Raw genomic sequence first — 14,922 nt, 5'->3', positions numbered from 1 at the left:
TGTGTGTGTGTGCGTGTCTGTGTGTGTGTGCGTGTGTGTGTGCGTGTGTGTGTGTGTGTGTGTGTGTGTGTGTGTGCGTGTGCGTGTGCGTGTGTGTGTGCGTGTGTGTGTGTGTGTGTGCGTGTGTGTGTGTGTGTGTGTGTGTGTGTGTGTGTGTGTGTGTGTGTGTGTGTGCATGCATGTGTGTGTGAGCAGCTGGTTCTGCTTCTGACTGTGATCCAGTTCTCAGTCTCTATAATAATAGAGTAATATAATGTAATGTAATATATTCACCATATCCCCGATGAGATGTGCAGCTTCTGCTCCTCGACTCCCTCCTCTCAGGCACCGGACCCGCAGCATGTTCTCCTGCTTCTGCTTCTGGTTCTCCTGTTTCTGGTTCTACCGGTTCTGGTTCTGCTTCTGGTTCTGGACTGAAGCTCTCGCACATGCAGCACTTCTGATCTGGGGAATAAGAGAAGCGCCGCGGGGACGCGCTTTTATAGTGCGCGCGGCAGGTGGCAAGGGTCGCGAGAGAGATTCGTGACATGTGATGTGAGAGAGAGAGAGTGAGTGAGTTTGTGTGTGTGTGTGTGTGTGTGTGTGTGTGTGTGAGAGAGAGAGAGAGAGAGAGAGAGAGAGAGAGAGCCTGACAGCAGCACATTCTTATCGGGGCTCCAGTGGATTAAAGTGACGCAACGACACGCTCGATTCTCCACAGATGAGTGTGTGTGTGTGTGTGTGTGTGTGTGTGTGTGTGTGTGTGTGTGTGTGTGTTCGCTACTGTAATTACTGTAGACATCTTCGCTGCTGTATCATCATAATAATCACAATAATAATCGTACTTCTTTTATACAGCGCTTACTCAAGATAACAAACTAAAAAATACATAAATAGGAATACATAATTGAAACACGCATATAGCCTAAATAACCTAATTTAGCCTATATAATGAAATAACATTAAACAGAATGCACAAATTAAAGAGTCAAGATTAGATAAAACACACTTAAAGGGATGCAGAACAAACCCGACTTTGATAGAAAGATTTGAGGAATAAAGGATCATGACAGATACTCTGATCCCAGATCGAAGTGATCACGTGCTCGGGATTCTGGAAGCGGGATTTTGCACGTATTTATTGTATTTGTTTGGGATTCAGCAAAGAGTCAATGCGACTAAACAAAAACTGTACGCTTTCCAGACCGAGAGAAGAGGAGTAATCTTGCAACATTTCTGAGGTGAAAAATACAGGCTATATTGTCATAGTATTCTAAACATGTCACATGATGTTTAGCTCGTATCAAATGTAATTTAAAAAAAAATCTAAATTCTCTTCCACAGCTTTCCGAATCTGCCACCTGTCAATCACAGATAGTCCCCGCCCCCAGCTCACGCCATTGGTCCACAGGTCTAACCCAAAACTAACAGCTTTATTCACGAGTAAATTAACTCTCTGTGACTATAACCATTTTAACACAGAAAAAGTTACATATACTTTAGCTTTAAGTTGGGACATGATGGATAATGCTATTGGCTTTCACATGGATACTGTTTTACTAATAAAGACTAATATAAGTCGACTGTCAGGAAAGCTGTACAAGCAGAAAGCTGACGAGAACAAATGTTGATATCGAGGTATAAGAGGAAAAACAAGATAGAGAGAAGGCATCAGATCAATGGAATCAATGGATTTTCCATCACATTTATGGCACAAAAGTAGGAAAAACTAGAGCATGGTTCCGCATTGAAAAGCATGACAGTAATAACAGCATCTACAATCTATTTATGCCGGACACAGAAATTAATAAATGCATTCAGCAGAAATCAGGAGTCCTTCTGTGTTTGGGTCGAGATGCTGATTCTGTCTTCAGGACATGGGCAGAATTTATAAGTATCTTTGACCAATTCAGAGGCTGAATTCAATTCAATTCACATTTATTTGTATAGTGCTGTTAGACTGGAAGATAGTGCAGAATAATAAAGCGTTTTAGTCTCACAGGATCCAGTAACTCTGAACTTTGAACAAAATTTCCAAATTGCAATGATCCTCTTTGTATTCTCAAATTTGTAATTGTGCATAACATTGTGCTCAGAACACACTTTATTTGTTTGTGCTATACATGCACATAGGCTTTAAGTTTAATCTTTGAAACACATGATTGGGTTACTGTAAGGGTTGTATGAAACATTTAGGTAAAGGTTGTAGATGCTGTGCATTCTAGGCCATGTATCTTGTGTGAACTGGAGTAATTGTACTGGATTTGCATAGCAATTTCATGTTGGGTGTGAATATGTTGAATTTGTTTGTCTGCTTAGTGGAAAACTCTGCTATTTTCAATATAGCGGCAGTAAAACCAGGTACAGAGGAATAGAATTACCATGTGGTTACAATGTGATTCACAAATGCATTAACTATGAAAATGCTTTACAAATGAAATCCCTCACATCTAGAGAAACAGCGAATGTGCGTCTGATCAGCCCTGAGCCAAAATACCTTTTCAACACCGTAGCTAGACTAACAAATAAACAAACATCACCAGAGCAAACTATTCTGTTACAGTATAGTAGTAATGATTTTATGAATTTCTTCAATGAGAAAATGGAAAGCATCCGTAACACAATTGTAAATGTACAATCTTTTATGGTGTCTTATGATTCAGCCTCAATTATGGCCCCTCTGGAACAACTACACCGCTTTACAACTATAGGACAGGAAGAGCTAAATAAACTTATCATTGCATCTAAACCAACAACATGTTTATTAGATCCAATACACACTAAACTACTGAAAGAAGTGTTACCTGTAGTGGAAGAGCCTCTTCTTAATATTATTAACTCATCTTTATTTTTAGGTCATGTTCCAAGAATATTCAAGCTGGCAGTAATAAAACCTCTCATTAAGAAACCGCAATTAGATCCAAATAACCTAGCAAATTACAGACCCATTTCAAATCTTCCGTTTATGTCTAAAATACTAGAAAAAGTTGTGTCCGCTCAATTGTGCTCTTTCTTGCAAGAAAATGAGATATATAAAAAATTCCAGTCGGGATTCAGACCGCATCATAGCACAGAAACTGCGCTAGTTAAAATTACAAATGATTTACTTTTAGCTTCTGACCAAGGCTGTATCTCAATACTAGTTCTACTCGATCTAAGCGCTGCGTTCGACACTATCGATCATAAAATACTCTCGGATCGACTACAAAACTACACTGGTGTTCAGGGACAGGCATTAAGCTGGTTTTGATCGTGCTTATTAGACCGTTATCATTTTGTCTGTTTAAATGGGGAAAAATCGAAGATAACGTCAGTAGACTATGGAGTGCCGCAAGGATCGGTGTTAGGCCCTCTGCTATTCTCAATATATATGCTGCCACTTGGTAATATTATAAGAAAACATGGAATTAATTTCCACTGTTATGCTGATGACACTCAATTATATATCTCATCACGACCAGATGAAAACACTAACTTATCTAAATTGACAGAGTGTCTAAATGATATAAAATGCTGGATGACGTGTAATTTCCTGCTATTAAATTCAGATAAAACGGAGGTATTACTTATTGGTCCAAAAAACTACCCACAAAACCTTGTACAATACAACTTTAATTTAGAAGCATGTCCTGTTACTTTATCCACTACAGTAAAAGACCTGGGTGTTATACTAGACCGCAACTTGACTTTTGAAAATCATATTTCATATATTACAAGAACAGCCTTTTTCCACCTTAGAAACATTGCTAAGCTACGCAACATGCTATCTGTTTCTGATGCAGAAAAGTTAGTTCATGCATTCATGACCTCGAGACTAGATTACTGTAATGCTTTATTAGCTGGTTGTCCTGCATCCTCAATCAACAAGCTACAGTTAGTGCAAAATGCAGTTGATAGAGTTCTTACTAGATCAAGAAAATATGATCATATAACACCTATTTTATCATCTCTACACTGGTTACCTATTAAGTTCCGTATCAGGTTACAAAGTATTCCTACTGACCTATAAAGCCCTAAATGGTTTAGCTCCTGTGTATTTAACAGACCTTCTATCGCCCTACAATCCATCGCGTTCTTTAAGATCACTAAATTCGAGGCTTCTGGTCATTCCTAGGATATCTAAGTCCACTAAAGGAGGGAGGGCGTTCTCACATTTAGCTCCTAAACTCTGGAATAGCCTTCCTGATATTGTACGAGACTCAGACTCGCTGTCCCAGTTTAAAACTAGATTAAAGACGCATCTCTTTAACCAAGCATTCACTTAATGCTTAACCTTTAATACTACTGCTGAATCAGTTCGAATGCATTAACATTATGAACAGCAGCTATGCTAATTATTTCCCATCTGCCTTTCTGCTGTTATTTCGGGACGCTAGTCCCGAGGTAAATAGCGTTCGTCAGCTCCGGTTTGTATCCAGCCTCTCACGGAGACTTCAGATCCCCCAACACCTGCGATGAGATGACTAAACGCCTGTGAAGAGACGACTCGACGCCGGCGATATGTAATGCCCTAAATTACTACATGATTAACTAACTGTATTTTTTCTATGTACATTTCTGAAATGCACTTTCTGTAAAGCTGCTTTGAAACAATATGTATTGTGAAAAGCGCTATACAAATAAATTTGAATTGAATTGAATTGAATTGAATATTAAAATTTATTGACATTTGACTGTGTGTTTAGCACATGCTCACGGTTCATTGCGTGTTCACAACAGCGGAGTTCCTCATTGGCTTTCACCGCTGTTGTACATGTGTAAGACCGGAAGAACTGGAAGGTAGCGCAACTTTCTGAGAGAACAAAGCAAATTAAAGGAGCCGTATGTAAGATTGTGGCCAAAGCTGGTACTGCAATCACTTTCAAATTACTGTAGAGCGGTGTATCCCCTTCCCCTCCTCCCTGACTCGAGGTTGCCAGATAGGCTGCTACAAGAAGCTTCCAATGGCAAGTGACGAGTCCTACACAGTAAGTTTTCTTCTGTTAATTATGTTTATGCTTCAAATGAGAGATGTTTTGCAAAGTAATTATATATCGCAAAAATGTACTAATGGCGATTAGCCAAATATAATCGTAAAGATGTATGCTCGTATGTGACAGTACATTGTCAGAACAGTAGCTGTTAGTCTAACCTGTAACGGTAGGTGTCTGTCATTAACGTAAGTACAAGCACAAGCCTCTGTCACTGTGTGTAACCGATATCAAAGATACAGCTATTCATTTAGCTGACGCTATAAGTGAAAGCACCAGCTGAATCATTTTTACCGAGGTAACGTTAGGTTACTGTCTCAATTACGTTTCACATTGCCATAATGGGCGTGCTAATGTTGTTTTCCTCGGCGTCTCAGGGGCTCTGATAATGCATTGCTAATGTTAGCAATGACGATTTTTATTACCCAAACAATTCCTTAACTTTTCAATTCGATGACCCACCTCCTCCATATGAGCTAACGTAACGTCACTTTGCACGAACATGCATAACTTTGTTCGACTGTCATGAATATTTGAAATTTCCATTTACATCAAGTACAAGTTAGCCAAACATAGATGAATCTTACCTGTACAGGAGAAAATTAGCAACGTTGGCGTCTGTCTTCAAATTCTTCTCCGTTTTCAGCCATCTCCATCTTATTTTTATTTTACATCTTATTTCGGATTCATAACGAGGCTTTTTTGATTTCACAACGTTAGACATTTTTTTTATCCGATTCCGACACGTTTGTAGCTGCAGCTGTGGTAACTAGAGCAGAGCTGGCAACCCGGATGCCACAACACTACTGACTTCGTGATTGGTAGATAGGTGGAGGGTGGCGCATCAGACCAAAACACAACATGACAACATCAACATAAGTTGTGTAATGACTCAGAGGGCCGAGACTGATCCATATGCAACAGATTTATTAAACAGAAAAGTCAGACAGAAGGTAACTCAGGATAATAATAATAGGAGGCAGGCTGAGACGTGAGTCGAACCGGGCAGGAGGTCGTGGGCTGGCAGCGAACCTACTGTATCCAGGGACAGGCTTAGGGTCAAGGCAGGCGGCAGAGAATCATAATCCGGGACGGGCTGGAGGTCGAGAGGCATGCTGCGGACAATCAGACAAGGTTAGTTCAGCGTGGGTCAGAGGAAACAGGTAGACTGAGGAATAGGAGAATTGCTCAGACATGCACACATAGAAAGGCAATACTTTGCTAAGAATGCTCCGTGAACGAGGCAGATAAAGGCTGGGCAATGAGATATGATTCAGAACAGGTGAAGGTAATCAGAGCGCCAATGATGCATACTAAAGAAAAAGTATGCAAATCATTAGAATTCAGGAGAGGGCGCTCGTGGCTGAGAAATGGTGGAATTAAGGAGACTGGACGCCGCAACAGAGCCAAACCGGAAGTGAATCAATCAAAACTAACTTTAGCTGGAAAAAAGATTTTTCAAGAACCACTATAAAACTAAACCAATCTCTGTTACCTTAAATTATATGTTTATCTCTGTAAAGCTGCTTTGAAACAATCTACATTGTTAAAAGCGCTATATAAATGAGGATGACTTGACTTGGAGCCCAAGACGAAGGTTCCGAGTAGACAACCATACCCATTGACCTGGCTGATACTCCGGGTTGGGACGGCGATGATGGTCAGCCTGCCCTTTGTCACATTTGACGGCCCGCTGGAGGTGAGTTTGAGCCAGGTTCCAGGTTTCCTCACTTTGACTCAGCCATTCGCTTACTGCAGGGACATTAGTGGGCTCACCGGACCACGGAAACAGGGGTGGTTGGAAACCGAGGACGTATTGAAAAGAGGTCAAGCCTGTGGAGTGCTTACGAATGGGATTTTGAGCATACTCTGCCCACATCAGGTACAGGCTCCAGTCCCCTTGATGGAGTTGGCAGTAGGAGCGGAGGGAGCGAGAGATCTCTTGATTGAGGCGTTCGACCTGACCATTCGCCTGGGGATGGTAGCCGGAGGTGAGGCTCACGTTAACTTGCAACTTTTGGAAGAATGCAGCCCAAACACGAGAGGTGAACTGGGGACCCCTGTCCGAGACAATGTCCTCGGGTAAACCATAGAACCGGAATACCAGATTGCAGAGATGCTCCGCGGACTGCAAGGCTGTGGGAAGCTTACTGAGAGGAATGAGGTGACATGCCCTAGAAAAGCGGTCGACTAAAGTTAGAATGGTGGTGTGTCCGTCGGAGGGTGGTAGATCTGTAATATAATCGATGGCTATATGGGACCAAGGCCGCTGTGGAATAGGTAGTGGATGAAGTAAACCGGTGGGCAAGAGACGGGATGACTTCTGGATGTTGCAGGTTTGTCAATGCTGTACGAACCGGCTGGCGTCCCAAGACAATGTTGACCACCAAAAGCGGTTCTTCAGGAGATGAATGGTGGCCGTGATGCCTGGGTGTCCTGAACAGGGAAGGGCATGGACCTGTTTCAACACCTTTTCACGGAGGGCTTCGGGAACATGGATTCTCCCAGGAGGACAGTCTGGAGGGATCTCAGTGTTGGCGCTGTGTATCCCACTGAACGGGGCCGATAACCAGATCAGGGCTAAGGATGGTTTCTGGAGTCGGATGGTACCCTCAGAGCCGAACTAACCCTAACCATAAATGGTGGAATCAGGGAGACTGGATGCCGTAATTACTTCACTTTTTAAATGACAATATCCTGGCCGGACTACTGTTGGCAGTGATATAAGTATTTGAAATGAAGATGATTTCTTAATGTCAAGTGACATATCAGGGCCATTTTATGATTAATTGAAATAAATTTCTTACATACGACTCCTTTAACATTTGAATTCCTCTCAGCAATGCTGATCTCCATCTCCTCCCTCGAACTGTAAGGGTGGATGTCTTGCAGGGGTTCAGGCCGCAAGACTGCCGGATGACGAAAGAAACGTTATTAGCATGATGGTAGAAAACTGTACATTTCTTGTCTATTATCACCCACTGTATCTTTTACCAACGACAGAAATAAGCACAGTTAGTGGAAGAGCGACGAGCATTGCTATAGAGAGTGACAATATTGTATTGCAATATGTAGCACTTCAAAGTCAAAACCAAATCAAAACTAGTTAGCACATTTTTTGTAATTGAAAAGGTTTAATGATAAAATATAGTTATGGTTACACTTAGGCTGCGTTCACACTGCAGGGGCTTAATGCTCAATTCCGATTTTTTGGAAAAATTTGACTTTTTTGCAAGGCCGTTCACATTCCCAATTAAATGCGACCTTTTGTGATATCCTGTGTGAACGTGAACGTGAAATGACCCAGAAGTGACCCGCATATCGGATTTGGACCACATACCCAAGTGGCCTGGAGATCGGAAAAAGATCGGATCTGTCGGATCTGTCGTTCAGGCCTCGTTTACACTGTCAGTGAAATGTGACCCAATTCTGATTTTTTGCTCATGTGACACAGATCGGATGTGTTCTATGACCGTGTAAACAGGAAAAAAACGCATACATTCGGATATTTCGAGATCGGTTTCAGGCCTCGTTCATATGTGGATATAAATCAGATATGTGTCAATGCGACTGTCATGTAAACAGGCAGATCGGATTTTCTGAGGCATTAGGCTAAGTATCCGCGGTTTAATGATGAGGGAAACCCCGGCGCGCATCTGCAAAGGGACGGAATGCTGTCGTCGTAGGAGGGAATGTGACTTGCTCATCCTAAAATTTCGGACCCACTGCTCCTCGTTAAAGCCCACCACGATCTCATGAAAATGCGTATCACGAATTTTATGTCTCGTGCCATTTACTCCAAAAATAGTTTTTGCGTGCATATGATACGCAGTTTTCGCGTGCACATGATATACACTTTATGGCATGTAATACACATGCACTCCACACCTATATCGCAAAGCATATTACGAGTTCGCCCATCTGTTCAAGAACCCCCTTCAAGCATGCGCAACGTTTCAGATAGTATGCCAAGTGTAAACACATGAATCGGAAATGGGTCACAATTGAAAGCACGTGTAAACAGACAGTCAAAAAAATTAGATATAGGCAACAAATCAGAATTGGGCATCAAGACCTGCAGTGTAAACGAGGGCACAGACTGCCATGAAAAGATCAGATACAGGTCGCATAGGGGCAAAACAATCGGAATTGGGTCATTTCAGCCTGCAGTGTGAAAGTAGCCTTAAAATAGTTACAAAATAACTTATTTCATTAATTGTACCCAGCATATATGTAAAATGTTACATGAGAGAGAGAGAGAGAGTGAGAGAGAAAAGAGGAGGTAAAGAGAGAGAGTGAGAGAGAGAGAGAGAGAGAGAGAGAGAGAGAGAGAGAGAGAAAATAGGAGGTAAAGAGAGAGAGCGAGAGAGAGAGAGAGAGAGAGAGAGAGAGAGAGAGAAAATAGGAGGTAAAGAGAGAGAGCGAGAGAGAGAGAGTGAGAGAGAGAGAGAGAGAGAGTGAGAGAGAAAAGAGGAGGTAAAGAGAGAGAGCGAGAGAGAGAGAGAGAGAGAGAAAATAGGAGGTAAAGAGAGAGAGAGAGAGAGAGTGAGAGAGAAAATAGGAGGTAAAGAGAGAGAGAGAGAAAAGAGGAGGTAAAGAGAGAGAGCGAGAGAGAGAGAGAGAGAGAAAATAGGAGGTAAAGAGAGACAGAGAGTGAGAGAGAGAGAGAGAGAGAAAAGAGGAGGTTATAGAGAGAGAGAGAGAGAAAAGAGGAGGTAAAGATAGAGAGAGAGAGAGAGAGAGAGAAAATAGGAGGTAAAGAGAGAGAGAGAGAGAGAGAGAGAAAAGAGGAGAGAGAGAGAGAGAGAGAGAGAGAGAGAGAAAATAGGAGGTAAAGAGAGAGAGACAGAGAGAGAGAGAGAGAGAGAGAGAGAAAATAGGAGGTAAAGAGAGAGAGAGAGAGAGAGAGAGAGAGAGAGAGAGAGAGAGAGAGAGAGAGAGAGAGAGAAAAGAGGAGGTAAAGAGAGAGAGAGAGAGAGAGAGAGAGAGAGAGAGAGAGAGAGAGAGAGAGAGAGAGAAAATAGGAGGTAAAGAGAGAGAGAGAGAGAGAGAGAGAGAGAGAGAGAGAGAAAAGAGGAGAGAGAGAGAGAGAGAGAGAGAGAAAAGAGGAGGTAAAGAGAGAGGCCCAAGAAAGAGACAGAGAGCATAAAAAGCAGAGCAACAGTTTCAATCCTCTTTTATCCTTACCCTGACCATGTGACTAAAACCCAAATGTGAGACATTCAAACTGACCAATCAGACAGTTAAAACTTCCCCCATAGTGCACGCGCACACACACACACACACACACACACACACACACACACACACACACACACACACACACACACACACACACACACACACACACACACACACACACACACACACACACACACCTCAGCCTGCAGGCCTTGATCACTATCAGCTCCTCAACTCCTGATGCTCATTGGGGAAAGAGGAGGTGAAAACAGCAAAGCAAATGTCTTTGTTCATTTCAAATTTCTTGGATTATTTTCAATCCTACACCCCCCACTCCCCCGTTCCCGCTTCCTATCATGCTGAGATCACATGAAATTCACCCAAAATGTATTTCATTTAATTACTTTGCCACGCGGAAAGACAGGGGCCCGCAGAGATCCGCTGACCGGAAACCCGTCTGTGGGCCTCACACGCCCTGCTCAAAATACACATCGTTTCGGAAAGTGCATGAGTCCACATTACAATCTAGAGTGTTCTGTTATCAGAGGTGACTGTCTAAGTTATGCATTTCAGAAATCCACATATACAAATCACAGTTAGATAAAAATGTGTTCATTTAAACAATGTAATAATTGAAGGCAGAAACAATGAGCTGACTGAAGGCTGGAGCGAGCGCTGTTAAACGCGACGATCTGTCGGAAACAATGTCTGAAAACAAACAGGGTTCACAGCCAGTCTACAGGTATAGGCGAAAGATACACCGTTTATCGGATCGATTGGGAAAGCCTTCGTCTCACCGCAAGCGTTCTCCGAAGGATCAACTATTGAGTGTAGAAATACCATTAACTCGAGTCGAGGAATCGCATACAGAGCTGCAAATCCTACACTACATTTAGCTGACGCTTTTATCCAAAGCGACTTACAATTGCTATATGTCAGAGGTCGCACGCCTCTGGAGCAACTAGGGGTTAAGTGTCTTGTTCAGGGACACATAGGTGTGTCACAGTGGATTCGAACCCGGGTCTCTCCCACCAAAGGCATGTGTCTTATCCATTGCGCCATCACCACCCACTACCATTGATAACTAGCAAACATATCAGACCATTGTTTTACATCGATATCTTAACATAAGAACACACAAAACACACTGACATTTCTGAAAACTATCCTGAGCAAACAGTTCAGATCACCTTCATTAATAGTTGCATGTCTCAGCAATAATCACGGCAGATACAGAAGTACAGTATAAACAACTGAAGTCATTCCACCACAAACTCTCAAGAAGTGTGTCACCCAGATCCGTTCCTGACGTGTGCCTGTCACTCGCTTTACTGTTAAATGATAACTCAAGAGATCGAGGTCAGACATTTTCCGAAAGAGTTTTATATAAACAAAACTGCATAACGTTATCAGCCTGGCTCCTTCTCTCTGCTATCACTTTAACCTTGAGAAGTACACAATCCGCCCGTTCCAAACGCACAATTCTCATTACTGCAGTGCATGCTGGGAATCAGGACTCTGTGAATACATCTGAGAGCGTGTGGGAGCGAGATGTCAATTATTTGTCAGCCAGTATTTTGCCAGCGAGAGGTCGTTGAGTTTGATTTGTCAGCTGGAGTAAATCCGCTGCTATCAGGAGCGGCTCGAGAAACTGATAGCGACGCGGGTTCAGAAAGATTAGGAAATGATGCAAGATCTGGCACTGAATCAGGACTCCGGATCTGCCTCATGAAGAAAACAGTGCCCTCTGGTGCTCCCCAGTCATTTTTGACCGAAAATTTTTACATTTGGTTTAAAAAAAAAATAAAAAAATCTTCATCAGAATGGTACGAAACTTGGTAAAGGTTTTGGCACTTGCTGTGTGAACACACACACACACACAAATATCATGGACATGATTCGAACAGGTTAAATGGTCCAGAAAAAAATAGACACTCTTGTGCTCCTGGCGTCAGAAATGAGCTCATTGGAAATTAAACAAATTTCCTCTAATGGCAGCGTTTGGTACTGCAGCCGAACAACATCTCATTGAACACAACTTGTTTAGATGTATGGCTTCGATTTTCTCACAGTTTTAGTGTAAAACATGTTTTTGACAATATATATTTCATATAAAAATTGAAAATAGTATTTTTGCAAATTTTTCATAACAATAAACAAAAAATTCTGTAACTTTTTTAAGTTTAACTTTTTTTCACAATAATCTATCAAATGTCGTCTTTGAAAAGAGATCAAACTTACGTCTCTAAAGCATTCAAGATTTACGACAGTTTTCACGAGTTCCTTTAATCTTTAAGTGTTACAGTGTCTGGTAGTGTTTCCCTAGGGTACAAACGAGGACCTCTAGTGAACCCCAGGGAAACACAACCAGACACTGTGACATTAAGCTGATTTGGCGTTGTGACGCAGTGGAGGGGCTCGAGGTGTAAACCCCCCAGTGGGACCACTAATGCTTGGATGAGGAGTATTAGTGATGCGCGATCGCGGTTATAACCGCGGATCGGGCGGGTCAAGTAATAAAAATAACAATCTGATTAAATGTGTGTGGGTCGCGGCTGGATATGATAAATAATAAGTAAAGTAAAATATTAAATACATTCTCTAAAATATGAGCATGTTTAAAAAAAAAAATTTCCACCAGGCAGACAGGCACTAATTTGCACTCTCATTAATAGCGCTTTTCCATTACCAGCACCGACTCGACTCGACTCGACTCAACTCGATCTCCATTTTCCATTACAGATAGTACCTCCACAATAGTACCTGGTCGTCATAGCGACGCCACAGGAAACTGCCGTGACGTTATCTTCTACGCGACACACACCCGCTACCTACCCACACACACAGGACAATGGAGGAAATCGAGTGTATGCTGTTTTTGATCCTCGGGATGTGGCTGTCTCTCACAGCAAGAAGAAAAACGTTGTTTCAGGAGAGGCTGAGGGCAGCAAAACGAAACACTGCCGAAAAAAACAGCTCCGTCTGGCGCGCGCAATGATGACGCATTGAATAGTGATGATTCTCTCTGACCAATCAGCAGTCTGCAGTGTTTTCACGTCACATTTTAGTATCGCCTCAGAACCTCGCCGGAGGTGATACAAAAACAAGTACCCGAAAGCAGTTACAGGAACAACTTTTACACAGTGGGAAACCAAACAAAGGGGAGTCGGGTCGAGCTGGCACTGTGTAGTGGAAAAGCACCATAAGATAGCCTAGCCTACGCGAGCTGCGCGGGGTCCGCTTTTCAAATCAGAAATGGAGGCAAAACAGATCAGAGAGAGAATTAAAAAAGGAGAATTAAAAACAAAACAAAGGGAAAGAAAGAAAGAAAAGTACCGTGTGGGAGCGTCTTAGCAAAGTGGTTAACGAGGATGAATCTAGTGCTGGGTATGTGATATGCAACGGCTGTGAAGCGCTGTATGTTTATGACAGCCACAAAACTGGTAACTTACCTCGAACATGGTTCATCATGTGTGTTTTAAACCAAAAGGCCAATCAAGCAGCGTTCCTCAGTGTATTTTCTTACCATTAGAGATGCGCGCATCAGCGTCGCCGAGTCCGCTGTTGAAGGTAATCATCCCTTTATCATAACGCTTAACACATAAGAATGTTCGCAATTTGACCGTCGGGTGCGGGTCGGGTACGGATATCTAAATCAGAGAAAAGTATTAGTGCGGGTGTGTGGCGGGTGGATGATTTGTTTTTAGCTGTGGATTCGGGTGACGTTGGAGCTCGTACGCGCATCTCTAATGAGTATGGCAGCAAAACGCCTACATGATGCAGGTGGAGCTGGGGAGGTGGAGGGCCGCCAGAACCGCTGATGCCGGAGCGAGGGCATCGAGCGCCTGCTTATATGCTCCGCCAGTTCATCGAAAGATTAGATGGGTTCACTCCTCTCGAAATTATGTTGTGAACTTCACTAAGTTGGAAATTTTATTTTCAGGTCTATGCTCAAAAAGTGAATAAATTAATTATAACAGCGGAAATATAATTTAGTACCATAAAATCCACTAAAAATACAAAACATGAAATAAAAAACATTATCGAACTAATATATAGTATTCATTTCATTGAAATTAAAAAAATATTCGGTCACTTTTTTACCTACACGCGAAGAGCACCAGAGGGTTAATAAGGGTGTGTTCAAAAAACTGTATGCGACCGCACCTGCGTCAAAACGGAAACCTCTTAGTTCAAAAGAGAAAAAGGAAGTGATTCGTTGCTGTTGTTGCTATTTTCGGGATTCTGATTGGCTAACGTGGGCTTGAGCTTCTCGTTACACTGCCACCTACAGGTTTGGTATGCTCTTAACGCAATATATACTGGGTTTGTGTAAACGAACACTTTTCTGAAAACTGACAGGTGTGCGCAATGTTGGTGAAATGTCCGTTTATTAATGTGTACACGTTGCCTAAAGCACTGACTTCCGTTCAGATGTTTTACTTTAACGGATCCAGACATTTTGCTGTGGTTTGAGTAGGAGTATTCAGAAATTACATAATTTCACAAAATGACTTAAGGATTCACAAAGGAATCAAAATTGAAACCAGAGCTGTACTCCAAAAACTTAATTATTTAACTTTGAAAAAAAGTTATTTTTCCTAAGTGAAATTTCGATGTTTCCTAGGATTTAATGTTTCTGTAATAGCCTACAGAACATTTCTGAAAGGCTCTGAGCTGAGGGAAATTTTAAACCTTGTGGATAATCTCATGTCGCTCCGCCTTCAGCAGAATCTACTTCATTCTTCAGATCGGATTGTGTTTGAGAAACTCTCGCATTTTCACATCAAAG

General features: G+C 42.1%; 1 protein-coding gene across 1 annotated transcript in view; it reads right to left on the bottom strand.

Annotated features, from left to right (window-relative positions):
- gatm (glycine amidinotransferase (L-arginine:glycine amidinotransferase)) overlaps positions 1-405 on the bottom strand; it is a 27,135-nt gene extending 26,730 nt beyond the window's left edge. Inside the window, exons 1-2 of the mRNA XM_077241918.1 lie at positions 387-405; positions 274-347 (exon numbers count right to left, since the gene is read on the bottom strand). Of these exons, the coding sequence (XP_077098033.1) occupies positions 274-342 (69 nt within the window). The 5' untranslated portion in view covers positions 343-347; positions 387-405. The remainder of the gene's footprint in view (positions 1-273; positions 348-386) is intronic.
- Between the last annotated feature and the right edge of the window lie 14,517 nt (positions 406-14,922).

Source organism: Siphateles boraxobius, unplaced genomic scaffold (assembly GCF_051911475.1).
Source record: "Siphateles boraxobius isolate OS27281-9 unplaced genomic scaffold, OSU_SipBor_1 247, whole genome shotgun sequence".
Taxonomy (NCBI): domain Eukaryota; kingdom Metazoa; phylum Chordata; class Actinopteri; order Cypriniformes; family Leuciscidae; genus Siphateles; species Siphateles boraxobius.
The sequence above is the reverse complement of the archived record's forward strand: the minus strand, read 5'-3'. Positions and strand labels throughout refer to the sequence as shown.